Below are 18,558 nucleotides of genomic sequence, written 5' to 3'. Positions count from 1 at the left end.
CGAGAGCTCGCCATCTCTCTATTCTTGCTGACAGCGGCCCCAAAGATAGGCGCTCCACAGTAGACGGAGCTCTGGCTCCCTCTTGTGGCGGAAACTGGTCCTTCTGACCAGACCCGACTGCGCATGCGCGAGCGGCCCGCGCTTGACCAGCGCTTATGGGGCCGGACACCACTGAGGGAATCAACCCCGGTGGTGTCTGGGTGCGTGGGGGCATTATGTTTTTCAACATATTTTCTGTGTTTTTCACACATTTTTCCCGTGCCCTTGGCAACATGCCTGGATGCAACGGGTGAGTTTTTAATAAACAGTGTGTTTTGTGAGACAGACATGCTTGAATCAGCTGAACAGCGTTTCGTCGTCTCTTTTTTGAAATCCGCTCTGTGGGATCCAACTCGAGTCCCAGGCGCTGAAAGGTGGAGGCAGAACACACTTCTCCGAACGGGCTCCGGAACTGAGCCCTGGAGTGAACTTGGAGCCCGGGCTGGTCCGGCTCCAATCTCCCCGTGGGGGATGTTAGGCAGTCCGCTTCTTCTTGCGGTCCGACTGCTTGGCTGGTGGTGGGGCACCCTGAGCAGCAGCAGGCGGGACGTGTTTCTTGGGCCAGTGGGTCTTAGGGTTCTGCGATCCTAGAGGACCCTGGGCCGCGACCTGCGGGGCTGGGCGGCGAGGGATTTTAAACGTCGGCACGCCGGCTGGACGGCTGGTGACCTGAGCGAACGTGCGGCGACTGGGTGGAGGCGCAGCCTGGGTCTTCCTAGGGAGACACAGCTGGAGGGCCTCTCCCTCTTTCTTCTTCTCCTCGCACCGTCTTTGCATGGTGGCAACGGCGGTCCCGAAAAGCCCAGCGGGGTCGATGCTTTCGTCCAGAATGTCACGTTTTTCTCTGTCCGAAAGCCCCGACAAGTTCAGCCATCTTGCCCTCTCCTGTAGGACGATGATACTGAGGGCTCTGCCCGCCGCTTGTACTGCTGCTCTAGTGAGGTGGAGACACTGGTCCGTAACTACGCCCAGCTCTTCCCACAACTCGCTAGCATCCGGGTTCGCAGCAGCCTGGTCCTGGAGCTCCGCCGAGTAGGCTAGCAGGAGCGACGAGGCGTTCAATGCCCTCGCGGTGGTGGCCACCGATTTATACGCCTTGTCAGCCAGGGAGGACTGCAGGCGTTCGGTCTTGGAGGGCAGGGACGGACCAGATGACATGGAGAGTTTCTGGTTCGGGTGGAGATGAGAAGCCACCAGATTCTCCACTGTGGGAATTTGGTAGATGCCCTTCTCTTTCATTCCAGCGCAGTCAAACGCCGCCGCTCCCTGCACGGGGTTGGGTGACGAAAATGGCTTTTCCCAGCAGCGTGTGACCTCGTCCACGCATTCGGGGAAAAGCGGCAGTACCTGCTTAGTAGTGCGCTTTGCTTTGGGGAGCCTTTTACCCTCGTATCGTGAGGTGGAGGTCTCCGTTGTCACCGCGGGCCATGGGATTGCCAGCTTTTCAGCTGCCCGTTTTGCAACGTCAAATAGCTCCACGCCGCGGGACTGTGTGCCGGGGTTATCACAGTCGGCCCCTTGTGTCGCAGAATTCCGACCAGAGGGGGCAAAGAAAACGTCGTCATCCTCGTCCGAGACGAGATGTTCCGACGCTCCCTCAGAGGATTCGCTGAGTAGCTCGTCATTAGCCTCGAGGGAATCAAGCATAGCTTCGCAGCTGACCTCGGCATCATCCACCAGCGGGAGGACGACATCCATCTCGTCTCCCCAGCTGGTGCCTGGTGTGGCGGACTCAGTGTGCTCCATCGGTGGGCCGATTGGAGACAGCATTGGGTCCTCCTTCGACAGGCTAGCCTGGCGGGCTAGCCTTCGGCGAAGGCTTTTTAGGGTGAAGCGAGCGCAGTGTTCGCATATACCCGGTGTGGAAATAGCCGCTTGGGCGTGTTGCAGCCCGAGGCACATCACACACGCGTCATGTGTATCTGAACCTGAGATTTTGCAACCGCAGGGGCAAATTCTGGGCAGCGGTTTGCAGTCTGCCATATTAAGGAAGCTTGGTGTAGCTAGCTTGGAATGGCTGGACGGCTAACGCTGATCCCTTTTTTTTGTTTCTTCTCTCGGTCGGGTAGCTATGGTGAGCTAGTATGACCTGGCTAGTGTGGTGGCTAGCGCTTGTGCTACTTGGCTTGGTGACCGTGTGTAGCAAAGACAGTTAGCTTGATCAGCTAACTGTTGTGCTAGATGCGTGGTGGCAGCTAACACACTCTCCGACCTGGCTCTGTGGTGAAGAGCAGGCGACTCGAAACGCGAGCCGTGCTGGCGCCCGGTGACCAAGGTGTTAGCTTGCTCGTGTGGACAGTTAAGCTAGCACTCACGTTCGCAGTCAGGAGAGATGAGGTTTCTAAGAAGCGAGAAGAGGAAATTGAATGGCGGGTGACGCTGCGTCACACCCTTTTATAGGGAGGAGGGTGGCCCCTCCCTGACGCAAGCGTCACGACTGCCAGCCAATACTGGCTGGAGTAATGATATAGAGGCTTCTGAGGACAACGCTGAGAGAGCGTTCCCCATAGTGAGACACCGAAACGAATGTTTGAAAGAGAACAAATCATTTCCTAGATCCATCTTGCATGACATCTACTACCTTGTAGCGCGATGCAAAGTTGTTGTTGTTGTTGTTTTTTTTTGGCTTTTTTTGGGAGGAGGGGGGGGGGATGCAAACTCACCGGCTTTTATGTACAAATATACAAAACTTAATTCCAAAAGAGACTGAATAAGACCACAAATTTTGATTTAAATTGATGCAGCAGTGTTAAATGGATGCTTGTTTTTAGGCAATAGTAATGTGTTTTGTTTTGTTGCTCACTTTTAATCTGTTCAAAATCATCCATAGTTCTCATAAACTTGGCTGTGGTGTAACCCCTCAGTTTGTCCTTTGTCTGAAATGAGTAGTTTCAGCTATTCATCTCTCTTTAAACCTGGTTTCTTCTCATTGGCTGCCCCTTGGAAACACAAGGTTTGAAGAGCAGGTGGGTGGGGCTGCTTTTAGCCTTACTGTATTATGGAGATCCCCTCTCTATGAGAAAGCCAGAAACTGATTCCCAAGCTTTTGTCTAACAAGGATTGCTTCCACATATGCTGACTGTATTATTTGTAACGTTTCCCATCTTTAATATGAAGATCTACCTCTGAAGCTGTATAAATATGAGGAGAAAATAAGGAAATAATAAGTCATTGAAAAATATGTTTAAAAATAAAAGATGGAACAGCTGCATGTTCCACTCTCTAAAGCAGAAACTTTGACATTGTTGTCCTTAACCGGGCATCTCTAGTCATCAGCCAGTGGGCAATCTTCACCATCAGGAACCTCCTGGAGCACAACTCGGAGAACCAGAAACTGATTGCCACTTTGGAACGCTGCGGCACAGCTGACTACTCCGCGCTCAGGGAGTTGGGTTTCCTGGTGGAAGAGCGAGATGGAACCTTGCTGCTCAAACCTGTGAGGAAAGACTCCTAAAAAAACATCTGTGAGGAGAAAGAAGGTCCTCAACCCATAAACAGGTTTCCATGTAAAGTAGAAGGGAATACATGAAATGTGTACGCTAATGGGTGAACATGCAGCTTGTGTTAAAAGCCTCATGAATGTTACCAAGTACTTAAGCAGCTTCTTCAGGTTATAGGCCTGCTTAGTATTAGACAAATATTATCTGCGCCTGCCCAGGATAGCTAACAGTCACACTGCTGCCCACACAATAATCAAAAAAGTGCGATCAGAAAAGTATGTATTATGCTCTATAACGTACTTTTCTACCTCAGTAATGCTGGTACTCAAGCCTAAACTATTATGTAAACAAAAGATCTGTGGTATAGAAGCAGAGGTCAGGATGCCAGGAGCTCTGGCTTTGTCTTGATCCGAGTCTGGGAAATGAGTTTGTTAGTGGCGAGCTCATGCTGGTAACTTTTGGCAGGGCTGATGCTTTGCGGTTTAATCCAAAGACAAAGAGCACTGCAGTATCCTGGCTTTTTGCTTTTCACAGACACAGATGATACCAGCAGGGGTTTGGGTTTAATCCCAGGCCCATAGTGACTTCTGCAGTAACCATGAAACAGAGAATGACCAAAACATGATGTAATCTACCCCCTCCCTGCCTTACCTAATTAAATGGAGGCATCTTGGTCATGATATGAAGACCTTGTTCAAGTATTTCCAATATCCACTTATCTACACAGATATGGTATTCACGATATTATAAGCTAAGGCGATTTAAGGGGGAAATGCAGTAATACAAATGCATGTGTCATTATTTAAAAACAAGGCCCAGTGTGTTTACCGTGTTTTTGCTTGCCTTTCCAATTATTCTTGTTTTAGGATTATAACAGTATTAGTTAAATACTTAACATAGTTTTGTGAATTTCACCCTAATCTTCTATTTCTATCCATTAATGATTAAAACTAAGTCATTAGAGAGATCATGGCATGCAGGATGAGTTCTAACCATTCTAGAATAACACCAACTTACACTTCACAATACTTTGAGCAATCTATTATTTATTATACCAGACTCCGGAGACTTGTCCGGGAATATTTCATCAATATTGTATTTCCTGTTTAGCTGTAGCCATGTTTGGTCTGCTGACCTGTGATAGCAATTCTACATCAGTAGGCAGTAGATAAAAACATACTGGAATTGTGCATCTGCAGAGCGAGTGAGAGGAATCGGACCATAAGCATTAGTTTGCAGAATGACATCCCTCCTGCTGCTGGGTAAGCTGAACGGTCCTGACAACTCAACAAAGCAGCGCTTTATGCGCCTGCCAACACCCTGCTCCACCCTGTTTGCTCTGCACCTGATTTTTTAATGACAAAATGTGTTGAAACAATTGGTCGGACTCTCCTCTCGATCCGCCAACATAGTGAAGGGAGCTTATGGGGTTCCGGTCCCCAGGATTTCAGACGGCTAACAAAACAGCTGTTAGTCGCACTTGACTGAATGGCTGCAATGCTTTTCAGCCTCACAGGAAAGAGCCTGTGCAAGTCAGCCTGGCTGAATGAGGTGGCATGGCTGCAGCCATGTGGTCATCTCCTAACACATTAGTACCACATTGGTCAAGGTCATGATTTCTTGTTTCCCATGTCAGCATTTTACACCACAGGCCTCTACTATAATGTACTTGTGCCTTCTGGTTGGGGTTTCAAAGCTTCATTTTCTTTGGGTCGTACTATGAGGTTATGAATAATGAGTTTAATGCATAATAAAGGACTGCGTGTATCAAAGAGCTCTTTGTTTTTATTGAAATATTGTTGGCCTTTTGTGACACAAAACAAAAAAGCTAGAGGTGCCTTAGAAATTTTATTGGTAAAAAAAAGAATGAAATACAACTGTCAATGTTTGTGTTGCAGACTCTAATTTTGCAACAAAACAAATAAAATACAGATTTAGTTAAATTTCTTTAAGTTATAGCTATGCTTTTAGGAAACTGTTAACCAAAAGCACCATCAAGACAAATACAAAATACTTGCACTTTGTTTTACACTACCCATGTACTGTCTATAAGCACCTTCCATGTACCTTTTTATTTTTATTTTTTTATAGGGGACCTATTATGCTTTTTTTCCAGCTGCATATTATAATACTTGGACTCTAGAGTAGCTTTGAGTGATTCACAGTTCAAAATAATCATCATTTATCTTGTATTCATCCATTTCCTTTAATAAAACCCTCTCATTAAGTCAACTTTCTTCTGATTGGATGCCAATTTACAATGCCATTTACAAATACAAGATTTGTCCCTTAGATGACCATATTAGGATGCCCCCTCTCAGTGAATACTACACAGAGTCGAAGTTGGAAAAACACACTAAAACTAAGTGTTTAGTGCAGTCTGAAGCAGGATTTCAGGCTTCATTAATTGAAAACCTTTCCATGTTTAATATGAGCACCCACCATTGTAGCATTATATATGTGATAGAAAACAAGGAAAAGCACAATAGGTCCACTTTAGTGGTTTCCACTTGCCTTTGCATTACTTTGATTTGACAACTAACTATTAGAGCCCACTCTGAGTTATGAAGGATCATGTGAAGATAGACGATCTGGTCAACTTTTGATAAAACATGTAGAATATTTACAGTTTAGGAACCTTGAAGAAAAACAAAAATTCCAAATAACTTAAAGCTTTTCAATCTGTATACAATGATGTCAGAAAGCACTCCTAAATAGTGACTTTCTTTCCACCTTAAATGACATAAAGTGCCACGTTCCTCATATAAAAATATACTCTTCAAAATGTTTTGTAAGTTATATAAAGCCTAAATAAACATTTCTGAATACATTAAGGGTTCTGTCCAAAAATAGCTTTGAGGCCTTTGATCCTCACATACCCTCTTCCGTGTGGTTGGGGTACATGCCATCCACCCAGGCAGGCCTAAACCGCGCTGGAAGGCCTTGTGTAAGCACAGACCATGAATGTGGAATTCCACGTCTCTGCCGTTCATGGGAATGCTGGATGTATCTGAACCTGATTGCACCTCTATAGAGTTCCAATGAGGCTTACATGGTTTTCACAGAAGTCAAGAGCCTTCCAAAAACAAAACAGTGAACACAGTCAAGACGAGGTGCCGTTCAAACTGACAAGTACGGTGTTTAAAAGTACTTCATGTGTATTTTTCTGCCTCTTTGGTTCTTGGCATAGGAAAGCATCGGCGGTGAGTGTATGTCCATGACCCAACAGCTCCCCAAAGTAACCAATGTCTCATGACATAAAAAAAGAAAACATAACCACGTGAGTGCAAAAAAAGAGAATAAAGCACTAGTAAGTTGCCCTTTATGGGAGGAAAAAATGGAAAAAGATCATTTTTGCTGTTTAGTTGCTGTAATTGAGCTTCCATATGACAAAACCATTGTGGCCCGCATGAATTAGAGAGAGGAAAAAAAATGCCAGAGCACGTGAATTTGCTAACCATCCTCTAAGTGTGAAAAATATTTTGACATAAATAATTCATTTTCAGTGTTCAAACTGAGTACAGTGTAGAGCTGAACGCATTCCGCTGCAATCTTACTTCTAGTATTTCCAGTTAGCGTGTTCCAGACGTTTTCCAAGATCCAACAGTCGCCTTTCTCTTCTTCTGTGGAACATCTGTAGGATACGTCACTGATATTATCTTAAAAATCCTTTCACTGTCATGTCACTTTTACTCTAGCATGCAAGCAGTTACGTGTCTTAAATATTTATGTCTGTTGCTCCCAATCAAATTCCACTTTGTTTTCCATTCCAGATGGGATGTCAGAATGTGCAAAATGTAATAAATACCTCCAAAATTCTTCACTTCCAATTCCAGCTTCTCATATTCCCTTCCCTTCGTACCCTTGTCCCTTTTCCCTTCCTTTCTCGGTACCCTGCCTCATTGTTTCCTCACTTGCAAGTAAAAACCTCTGATTTCTCACTGCATGTGTTGCACTTGACGAAACAGCACCAGTGGAACTTGCAGTTGCACTGCCAGACTCGCGTGTAGTGGTGTGTGTTGTGACCCCGACCACAACACATCACGTTACAGCCGTCTGCGAGGCTCGAGGTGCCGTTGCACAGTCTTCCTCTTGTCCCTGTGCTTCCTGTGGCCCTGTCCTCTTCGCAATAGTTGGGAGAGCGCTCCAGGTACACCAGGTCTGTGTCTGTGGGCTTTTGGTAGCCTCGAGCCTGTTTGAGACGCAGGAAGGAGGGTTGGCGAAGCCGCGTGGCTCGAACTGGCTCTACTTGAACTGCATCGCTGTAGCGTTCCTTCAGCAGGTTACCGATCTCTCTGAAATTTGGCAGGGTGATCCAACAGGTCTTAGTAGTACAGGAACCAGATACACCATGACACTTGCACTCTAGCTTCATTCTCTCCTCCAGGATCTGAGCGCACAGAGAGTAGATCTTAGGTTGGTACACATTAATCATGGTGGTTAAAAGCCTAATCAGTAGGATAAGTAACAATTAACAATAAAACTTGGCAAAGAACTTAAGAAAGAGTATTTTGAAAACACAGGTCTTACAATAGAAACTCAATGCAATAAAAATGAATTACACCTGAGATTGCTTACACACAAGAAATCTCATTATCATGAGAACAAGTGTGGGACTAATAAAGGTTATCTTATCTTATCTTAACAAACTGAGTAAATCCTTGACTTCCAGTTGGCCTAACTGCCGGAACATCCCCCACTCAAAATAAGTTAAGGGAACATTTGGTCATCAAAGTCAGTTAAACTTCATGGATATAAACTTGCCCATTTAGAAAGCAAAAACCATTCTGATTTAATCTGCTTTAGTGCCAATGAAAGTGACAACAGGTGCACTGGAGAGCCAACAAGACAGTCGCCACAAAGGGAATGGTTTTGTAGGTGCTGGCCACAGACCATTCCTCTCTCCTCATCCCACCTGACTGAATTTTCTTCAGTTTTGGCTACTGCTAGTGTCCTCGGTGGTGCTTGGGGGTGCTGGTACCTAAATCCTAACCCATTCAGGGTTGATCCATCCAAGAAGGGTTGCTGTATTTCCCAGCACACTCTCAACAATGTGGAGGAGATACCAGGAGATGGACCGTTACGCGAGGAGAGCTGGACACGGTTGTGTAAGAACATCAACGCACTAGCAGGTCTGGTATCTGCTCCTTTGTATGAAGAGGTGCAGGAAGTTCACTGCCAGAGCCCTATAACATGAACATGAAAGCTATTTATGCATGTTTTTCTGAGCAAACACTGTCACACTGAGCACATGTGACAGATGCAGAAGAGTATGGAACTGGTGTGGCAAACATTACGCTGCCTGCAACATCATACTGTATACAGGGATGAGGATAAGGAGACAGCAATGGTCTGTGGGCATCACCTGCAAAACCATTCCCTTTTCGAGGATCGTCTCCACATGTTATCACTTTGATTTTAATCAAAGCAGATAAATTCATTCAAAGTGGTTCATGCTTCATAACTGAAACTTTAACTGATTTTTGTGTTATACTATGATAATGAAGTGTTCCCTTAATTCTTTTTTTTTTAGCAGTGTTGATCCCCCACAGCCCTTTTAATGTTGAAGCTATGGGCTGTCTGTCTGCTTGGCTGCTTTATGGCTTCTTATAGAGTAGAATTGCCAAAGGAATTGAAAAATAGGTTGGAAAAACATGGAGAAAGATCAGTAACCGACTCAAAAGCAGTCAAAACACAGCTGCAGCACTAATCAAGAGTAACAGAGCCAGCCATAGTGCCACTAACCTCCTGAAATGTCACCACAGACCATAGTCTGTAGACTAGTTAAAATCTGAGAGGTAACTTTTGAACCTCTGTTTATCTTATCAGTGAAAGTCAGAGTTTGTGTGACATCTGAGACAGTGCGAAAGGACGGTGCACACTCTAAGGATGACTTCCAAAAAAGGTCCTGCTTGCTCTTCCACACAAAAATTGGTTTTAGGAGAGCATTCTTTGGTCAGATGAAGCCAGATACATTTATTTGCCTTAGATAGGTTCCAATGTGTTTGGCGCAAACTCGTCCGGGACCCCCACACCAGCAGTGAAGCTCCAAGGTGATACGGGGCTGAATGAATGCAAAGGAGGTTGAAGAGATGACATTTATAGATGGGCCATGGCTACCCGTGGAAATCCCAAAATACCGGCTGACAAAATGACTGGCAGAAGACGAATATTCCAGCATGATAATCATCCAAAGCACACAAAAGTTTCTAAAGGAAGGAAAACTCAAAACTATGACCAGGCCAAGTGTATTGCCTGATTGGAATCCAGCAGAACACCAACAGCTGAAAGAAATGTCTCTGAAGAACGGCACAGCATCTCATCAGAAATCTGTGTGACACCGATATTCTTCATGCCAAAACGGATCGAATCTGTTATTAAAAGTTGCTGCTCTGGTTTCCTGTATTTTGAATAGAATCGGCCTGTTTTTAATTTCACATGAGAACAAACACTTGACCATTCAACTTAAAAGTAAGCAGCTAGTACAAGTTCATCATTTTGAATAATTCGACATTTAATTGACGTTGCGCGGGGGTGTACACACTTCTGTATGTTGCAAATGGTCATTTTAAATTTGCAGGTCCATTGCTTAAAATGCTTAATAGCATTCGCTCAGCCTTCAAGTCTGTCTGTTCTGGTGAGCTGGGTTTTCTGTGGGCACTTCAACTTTCAGCACAGCAACATATAGGCCAACTTTATGTCAAAACCTGGGGAAAATAACTCATACCCCCGAACTGTAGTCTCTAATTAACTTTACCTTTGCTGAGACCACAGAATAGCATGTCAGCCCGAGAAAACTGACCAGAGCCGTTGTGCAACCATGCATGTATAGAGTTACATTGTGGTTTGAGCCAGATTTATATTATATTGCCATACAAATATTTTCAGATGACAAAATTGACAGGTGACTGTTTGCCTTGGTGACCGAGCTGTATTTTGTTTTCGATGCATTTTCAATGTGAGATGACTTAAAGCTCATAATTACATCATGTTGTAACTTGTTTGTCTACAGCTCTGGTCTTAAGAGAAACTCTGTCTTTCCCCTCGTGGTTATCGCATTTTTGGAAGTCCCTCCAGTCGGTTCAGTATTTGTGGTGGCGCAGAAGTGTGGTCTTTGGTGCTGCCGCTGAGAAAGGAGGCGGGGGATAATATCCTCAACTCTGACTTAATGCTTAGTAATTCATTGAATGGGCTGTAGGCCTGTGGCACAGCTCTATTTAGGAGTCGTCCTTACCAACGCTCACGTTTTATGTCACACATCGTTTAATTATTATTTGCTTTATTGTTTAGTTTACAACTGGTCAGATAGAGTTTTGTGATCATGTGTTACCTTTCGCCCGGCCTCATTGTTGTGCAGGTTCATCAGCCTCCGGGCGTTTTTCTTGATCTCGCGGGCGTCCATGAAACGCCGCGAAAACTCCACGCCGTATTTGACATCAGCTGAGCAGCCTCCCCATTTCCAGCCCTCCTCCTGGTCATTGTAGCCCTGCTTGTCCTGGTCACAACCACACTGGCTCAGATTGCCTTGGCTACACGCTGCGGTTACTGCATGGGCAACTCCAGCAGCCGTGATGGCATAAGTGAACGCTGCTTCCCTGCTGCCTGAAGAAATAGAATCATGTTAATATACCGAATCCATTGTTATTCCAATATTAGGTTCATAGAGATGCTGATGGGCGTGAAGGAGGCCATCATTAGTCTGAAAAACCAGACCTATCAGAGAGACAGCAGAAACTTTAGGAGTGGCCAAATCAACAACCTGGTTCACTCTTAAACAGAATATATGCACTGGCCAGTTCAGCAACACCAAAACCAACACAGAAGAAAACTGAAATATATGTTTACATGGTCAAGAAAAACCTCTTCACAACTTCACAACAAAGTCAAGAACAGGTGGACCTGTTGCTGTTGTCAAAGTCTACAGTCAAGAGATGCAAAAATCTAAGAATCAGAGTGTTTACACTAAGGTGCAGATTGGTTAGGAAGACCAGATTAGACTTTCCCAAAAAACATCAAAAGAAACCTGCAGAGTTCTGGGAAAGAAATCACTGGACAAATGAAACCAAGATGAATTTGTACCAGAATGATGGGAGGAGAAAAGTATGCAGAAGGAAAGGAACAGCTCATGATCGAAGCGTACCACACTATCTATCAAACATGGTGGAGGCATTGTTATGGTATACTGCAAAAGCAACCCAAGAGTTTCTCCAGGCAAAGAGAATGGTCAAATCAGTCACCTGATCTTAATGTAGTGGAACATACCTTTCAGCTCATGAGGACACATCTGAAGGGATTTTTAACATTTCTACTTGAAAAACTGAATTGAACTGAGCATTGAAAGATTTAACAGAGAACCCTTCAATACTATATTCATTTTTATCAAGGCAGCAACCTGACAAGATGTCAGAAAGACATTATTCTCTGTCTTTCTGACATCTCTTCAAATGCTCTTAGCAAAAAGTGTTGCTATCAGGAAAAAGTTGGGCTTAAAGACAATATAGCATTCAGCATTTCTGGACTGTGGCCCATGTTTGTAAGCTTAAAGGCTTTTGTCTTGACCCATTGAAAGTCACTTCTGATGTACTGATTCCTTGAAACTACCAAGTCACTCCTTTTAGCTAATTAGCCCTCTGCTCAATTAGAGGTTATGCAGACCTATGGTAGAATTACCATGAGGTCACCAAACCGCTGAAGATCTATTTTCTCGGGACACCTTAAAGCTTCAAGGATTCCTCCTATTAGGCTTTCAAGGGGTAAAGAGTTAAATCAGGACCTCTCCAAAACTAGCGTTCTTTTTTGAAAAAAAAAAAAATCATTTGAAAACACATTTTATGTTTTTGGCTTTTAAACTAGGCTGAATATTTGGCATTTGCATATGCATTGCTTGTCTTGTTTTAACTTTTCCTTTTTATTATTATTTTATTCTCTTTTAGCTGTGAAGTCTGTCCTAAGGTCCGTCCAAGTAAAGCTTGGTCACCGTGCATGCTTTGTAGTGTCCTTCTTCTGTTTTTTTAATGATTTGATTTGACTTGACGTCAAATAACACGCAAGGCAAAAATAAAAGAAAACACTTCTGTGTGGGCAGACAAAAGGCCTTTCAATTTTATGGGGTTACCCCAGCAGCCAAACATTTGTTGCATTTCACGACAAGTTCTCTAGTCCCTCGTTTCCAGCTTTCCGGAAAAGGCAAAAGCCCTCAAAATGTATTGATGTGCAAAGCTGGGTTGCTGCTCTTTGGCTTTAGAGAAAAAAAATATTCACTGCTTTAAGGACATGATTAAATATGAAAGAGAGCAGTGGTGTATAACAGTATTTGTTAATGCCTTCCGTAAATTTACTGTAAGAGGCAAAATAATGAGCCTAAGAGTAAAGGCACAGTTTCATAACTCCATCTTTTCTCCGTAAGCCTTGTTTCATGCTCCATCGCTGATCTGCACAGTTAGTCGGTAACTGTTGAAGCAGTGATCACCATGGTGAAGAAAACACAAGTGACATCTACTGGCTGACTGGAGGAGCTTCTTTTTTCTTTAAAGATCAGCACTCGCAGTTACTTTGCTTAATGTTTTTCATCAATGGGATTTCTCACGCAGCTCAAGTGTCATTCTGTCTCTGTCTTAGGCGGTCCGCATCATTCCAGCAAATGATACCGCTGTGTGTTGCATGTTGAAATAATCTGTGGCCAGGCTCGACTGAGATGTGCCCATTTCCAAGCTTTTTGCGTGTCACCAATTGAACTTCAGAATAAACACGTTGATATTTATGGGGTGGGGGAGGGGGGCAGAAAGGGGATGGATTTATTGGCACAGAAGCTGGTAACAGGATATCCCCGCTCACCAATCAGGATAATGCCGGGCCTCCGTTCTTCTGAGCAGCCCCAGAGTATTAATCCATGGCGTCTCTGGTGGAGGCGATTCTAATGGCGCGCCTCCAACCTGACAAACTCGCTCTCGCAAACCATCAGGCCTGCGGTTCGCTCGTTCCATAACTCAAAACAAACTCTTTAGTCGTCTCTCATCAGGCTGAATCTGCGACCCATTCGGATATATTGTATTGTTGAGTCTTTCTCCAGGCATCAGGCGCATTCAATAGCCAAACAGCCATCTCTTCGCACTGTGATTTGTTTTGATTGTACAGCAGTGCATGCAGGGTTCCATTGTTGCCATCCAGCTGCTGGAGCTGACTTCAATTAGTGGTTTTGCATGAATTTCGCTGGTCTTTCTCAACATTTAATGAGTTCACAGGCTCAGCAGGTCAATCAAATAAAGTGGTGGATGGCACATTGGCCACATGAGAGGGGGCTAAGACCCTAGCTCACATTTCTGTCTTTAAGACTAAAGAAAATGGGTAAGAATCAGGTGACAGATGTGTGTGATTTTACAAGAAATTATTTTACAACCCCCCCTCCCCCCAAAATATCTAGAAAGCTCACACATTTGTTGCAGCCTGCTAACTAGTTTACTTCTTATTAAAATAAAGTCTTTTAATTGTTCCTCATGGAAAGGGCGCGAGGATCAAAGTAAGGTCTAGAGCGTCTCTCTGAGTCTTGTTCACACACCACAAAAGAAAAGAGACATTTCCTCTGACAAAAGAAATAAAGCGATCCAGACGTCTCGTCTGCCCGTCTCCCATGTTGAAGAAAGTGATTGCTCCCAGAGATGCTAGATTAAACGTGCATCCAAACCCACAGCGAGACCGCAACAAAACAGCTCCAACTACAATGTGATTTACATGAGAGGTTCACATTAGGAGCAAACACGCTCCTGTGAGGAATAAAACTGGGAAGAATGAGGACTAAAAGCGGGGAGGTGTGTTCGTGTCTGTGTTTATGCATCGCTTTCAGAGATGGACCTAAAGCGAGGCTTCACAGAGAAAGTCTTTGCCCCATCAACCACGATGCATGGCAAGCAGAGTCGCTTAAATCCCCTTTGGGAATACTAGCAAAGCCGTTAGAGTTGGAGTTTGTTCATTCATTGTTCTCTCGTGTGTGGAGCTCCAAACAGAAATGCCTTCATCAGTGCTCCAACTTTTTCCTCTCAGCGCTGACAATAGTGACAGGACGTTCAAAGGCAACACTAGAAGAATGAGAAGAGATTCTTGTGGCAAGAAGAATGGCTTCGTCTACGCACTGATGTTCAACTTTCAGTGATGGGAAATCTTGGCTGGGCTTGGTTTGAACAGTCCACCTGTTATCACATCTATCATTTCCACCTGTTGGACCTTATTTAATTTAATCAGACTGTTGTAAAATGTTAGCCAATAAACTTTCTTCTGTCACCTTTTTACTCTCAATAGGTCATATTATATTAAATATTGTCAATCTGTACTTGATACTATGTCAGTATCTCAAACACCCCTGTCTCGTCCTTGAAGCCGTTCAGTCTCAGCCTACTTTTCACATATTCTACAATCTACAAGCAGCAACCTCCATGGTAGAACTGGAAGTGTAAAACACTGTTGTTCCTCTAAAGGCCACTAGGGGCTGACTCCAAAAGATACTCATGGTGAATAAGTCGGAAATTGTGATTTGGAAATTTTTTGTGGAAAACCCCCTCAACTTGGATTTACCATTCAGAAAAGTCGGAGCAGACCAACATACCCTGAGATGGCAGCAATAAACATAAACAGTAGAAAAACGGTAAACTTCTCATCTGTACTACCACTATTCTGTATTTTTGACTCACTAAATAAGCATTTTCAGAGCACTCAGGCTCTATCCATGAATGTGTTTTGTAACACAAAAAAATATATGCATTATGCAGTGTTGCTAGTAATACCTGCATGGCTCTACCTTGCTAAGAACCAAAACAAATGCTGTTTTTCCTGTCTTTTTCTGGAATGTGCTAACTCTGGAGTGATGTCACTCCCAAGTTTTTGACTAGAACGCATACATCAGTCCATACTGACTCGGTTTTGAAATAACCAGCATTAAAGATGAAATTAACAATGTTTAGAGCATGATACGAAACACGGATTAAGTCCCTAAAGCCAATTTTCCTCTTCATAACAACTGTCGGAAAGCAGAATATTTCCTAACTCACCTGTTTGGATCTTTTTAAGACTTAAAATTTGGGACACGGCCTCTTTGATTGAAATGAGCATTGACACACCTCTGCTAAGTTACTGAGCTGAGATTCTTGGTATGTTTGCACTAATGGTGTATACATAATTTCCTTAGGCATTATTAAAGGATTCTGATTCTGGTTATCTTGGGATTAACTAACAAACTGTTTTGGCCAGCTGTGATGTCTATCTCATGAAATATTTTTTGCTTCAGTATTAGAAATTTAAATTCTAGCATATGTTAGTTAGCACAGATTTTGCAGGTTCGTATAGCAGTATATTTTGTGGCTGTAGCTTGCTAACCAAGTATGCTACCATTAGCTGATAACTTATTTATTGACTTGCTTGTCTTTATGTAGTCACCTCTGGCTCAAAAAATCCAACATGGTGCAAGCAGAACAAAAACTTATCTACAATCTTTAGGTAACCATGCAGTGGCTGCCTCCATCTTTTGCATACAGTCTATGTGTCTATGCAGAGAAAAACTGTTAATACTTCTTGTAGAAGCTGACTTTCAACCAGACTGACCTACTCTCAGCTCTTGTCCAAACACGGTCCTCTCTCCCAGGGCTGAGCAGTTCCACCGGCCGTAGCGGAACTGGTACTGACACTCGTTGATGCCCAGCTGGGCACCTTCACCAATGACGATGATGGCATCGGGGCGACTCTGACAGAGGGCTCTCTGACGTGGGGCCAGTCCAGGTATCTTGTTGCAGATGATGTTGGCACCCAGAGCTACCACAGAAGACAACGCCCTAGGCAGAGAGTAATGGGGCTTAGTGAGAGAGAACAATAGAAATTATGGAACTGAAATCTGAGTGAAATCAGAAAGATTTGAATTCTTCCCCCAACTTAAACCTTGCTTGGGTATCAAGATGTTATTGTCAAGAGGAGAAATGGGTACATTTGTCAAGATAACTAAATAAAAACATAAGTCTTATCATGTTTGATTTAATGGACTCTTATATAGACATAAGAAAGTGCCGTATTTAATTAGAAAAACTGGTTTTCAAATTCAGACATTTCTGTCCACCTCTCTTTCTCTATATTATATAAAACATGAACCAGCACAGCTACTTTAAGGCTTCAGAACCTGCCCTTAATATGAATGAGAGGCATGTATGGTGCAGCAATCATTCTCTCTGTGAGGGTCTGGGTCTTTTAATGTTGTAAGAAAAGAGCTCATTACATAGGCCTGGGCCTGTGGGCAAAGCGTGGAGTAATCCAAAAATGAGGCTTTTCCATATGCTGCTTTCCAATTATGGCCCTTGTCTGACGAGGTGCTTCTATGACAAAGTGGTTCTGGTGTAATGTGTAAATCCAGGAGGGCAGGTCATCTCATCAGCGGCGCACACACTAGGACGTGCACAAATCTTGCCGATTAAATATTGGCTACATGCATACACTCAAGCGAATTCATTCAATCTTTATGACTCAATATGAGACGGAAAATGACACACGTGGCCATATGTTAAAGGAAAAATCCACAGCTCTTGTTCCTTGGCAGTCTATGATAGGATAAAATGAAATTAACTGTACGTCACAAATCACGCATTTCCTCCCCATGTTTCCCGTATATTGAGGGACTGGATAGTCCAAATTTCATTTTACCTCACTTTCTAAAATAAAATCTCTGCCACACCAGAACGAGATGCAAGCACGAGTCGGATTTCTTCATTTTGCAAAGTCAAATGCTGAGCTAAAAATAATAATCATTATAATTAAAAAAAAAATCAGCTGTAATAAATAAACACCTGCACTAAAAACAAAACTTCGCTCTCTGTTAGTCCAATTTCCCTGTGCGTAATTGGCTAATTTGCGCACAAGGCACTACTACCTGCTGGAGAAATTACATGTGTTCATTCAGAAGAAACCTACAGGTAGCTACCGCTGGTGAGGATGAGGAAGATCTGTGGGTAGTAGACGGACAGCAGCGCACTGCGAGATGAGATGATGAGCATGGTTGCGCATTGAACACAGCTTGATTTGCTCGCTTGGGTTTAAGAAAAAAAGGGAGAAGAAGAATTGAGAACAAATGTATCCTTTTTTTAGAGTCCACGCAAATTCAGAGCTGTTCGTCTTCTTTAGCTAACGGAGCCGTGGCTGTCGGCGGCTGTTCCCAGCTCCGCTATCCGTGTGTTGTTGGAGATGAGAGTCTGCATCCCTCGGCCGATGTGCGCTCTGCCACCTGGACTGAAAGCGGGCTAGGTGTTAAAGGCGAGAGAGAGAGAGAGGAGAGAGGGTAGGGAGGGGGGAGGCAGATGGGATTCCGGATGTCCGGATGCGTCTCCAAAAGTGAGACTGTTAAAGTATTTGGAGGGGAGAGAGACGGTGGCCTTTTTTTCCCCGGTGCACCAGCCCCCGGGATGAGGCTGCATACCCTGCATCCTTCTGTGTCCCACCCCCTACACACCTCCTACCCACGTCCACGCCTCTCCCACTCTGCTCTCTTTCTCGCGTTTTTTAAAATATATTTTTTAAGGTTTTTTGTTTGTTTTTTTTGTTTTTTTGTGGCAGTCAATAGTTAAATGTGTTTCTCGTTATTCCTTTTTGTCCTCATCCCCCCGTTGTGCTCGGACCCGTGACCACTGCAGGGTTACAGTTAAGTCCAGCACATCCAAAACTCAACCAGTAATATTCTCAACTCTGAAAAACAACAATGCCAGTGAATAACTGCATATTTGAATTACCCAAAATTGGTTTCAGTGTTTTAAAAATAATAATCTTCTGGGTTTTTGGCAGTGTATATACATATATATTTTTATTCTTATTTATTTATTTATTTATTTTTTTGGAATAGCTTTTTAGCGACTGTCTGTGGGTATCACCAAACAAATGGCTTTAATAACCATTACTTGCACTCCCAAAGAGACAACTCTTGGAGTTCCAGTTTCTCTCAGCTGGTTGGTGTTTGCTGAAATGCTTCAGATTTGCAGTGTCTCCGACTCTTCAAGCTTCCAGTTGTGTTGTGGTTGTACCCTCCGACAACACGCCCTCATGTGGTGACATGAAGGAACAA

General features: G+C 43.7%; 2 protein-coding genes across 3 annotated transcripts in view; one reads left to right on the top strand and one right to left on the bottom strand.

The window, feature by feature from the left end:
* Window positions 1–5,251, top strand: part of atxn10 (ataxin 10) — an 18,073-nt gene extending 12,822 nt beyond the window's left edge. The window contains exon 11 of the mRNA XM_026146783.2: window positions 3,309–5,251. Coding sequence (XP_026002568.1) covers window positions 3,309–3,493 — 185 coding nt within the window. The 3' untranslated portion in view covers window positions 3,494–5,251. The remainder of the gene's footprint in view (window positions 1–3,308) is intronic.
* Window positions 4,909–18,558, bottom strand: LOC113008893 (protein Wnt-7b-like). Of its 2 annotated transcripts, none has more exons than XM_026146784.2 (4): window positions 17,418–18,558; window positions 16,068–16,294; window positions 10,810–11,081; window positions 4,909–7,869 (listed from the first exon to the last, which is right to left on the bottom strand). In XM_026146784.2, the coding sequence occupies exons 1-4, from the start codon at window positions 17,498–17,500 to the stop codon at window positions 7,390–7,392; spliced, it is 1,062 nt and encodes a 353-aa protein (XP_026002569.1). In that variant the 5' UTR covers window positions 17,501–18,558; the 3' UTR covers window positions 4,909–7,389. The 2 variants fall into 2 exon arrangements, with proteins under 2 accessions (XP_026002569.1, XP_026002570.1); XM_026146785.2 differs by having other exon boundaries at window positions 17,428–18,558.

The sequence above is a fragment of the Astatotilapia calliptera genome, chromosome 17 (genome assembly GCF_964374335.1).
Source record: "Astatotilapia calliptera chromosome 17, fAstCal68.1, whole genome shotgun sequence".
Classification (NCBI taxonomy): domain Eukaryota; kingdom Metazoa; phylum Chordata; class Actinopteri; order Cichliformes; family Cichlidae; genus Astatotilapia; species Astatotilapia calliptera.
Note: the sequence above shows the minus strand (reverse complement) of the source record. Positions and strands in the feature narration are given on the sequence as shown.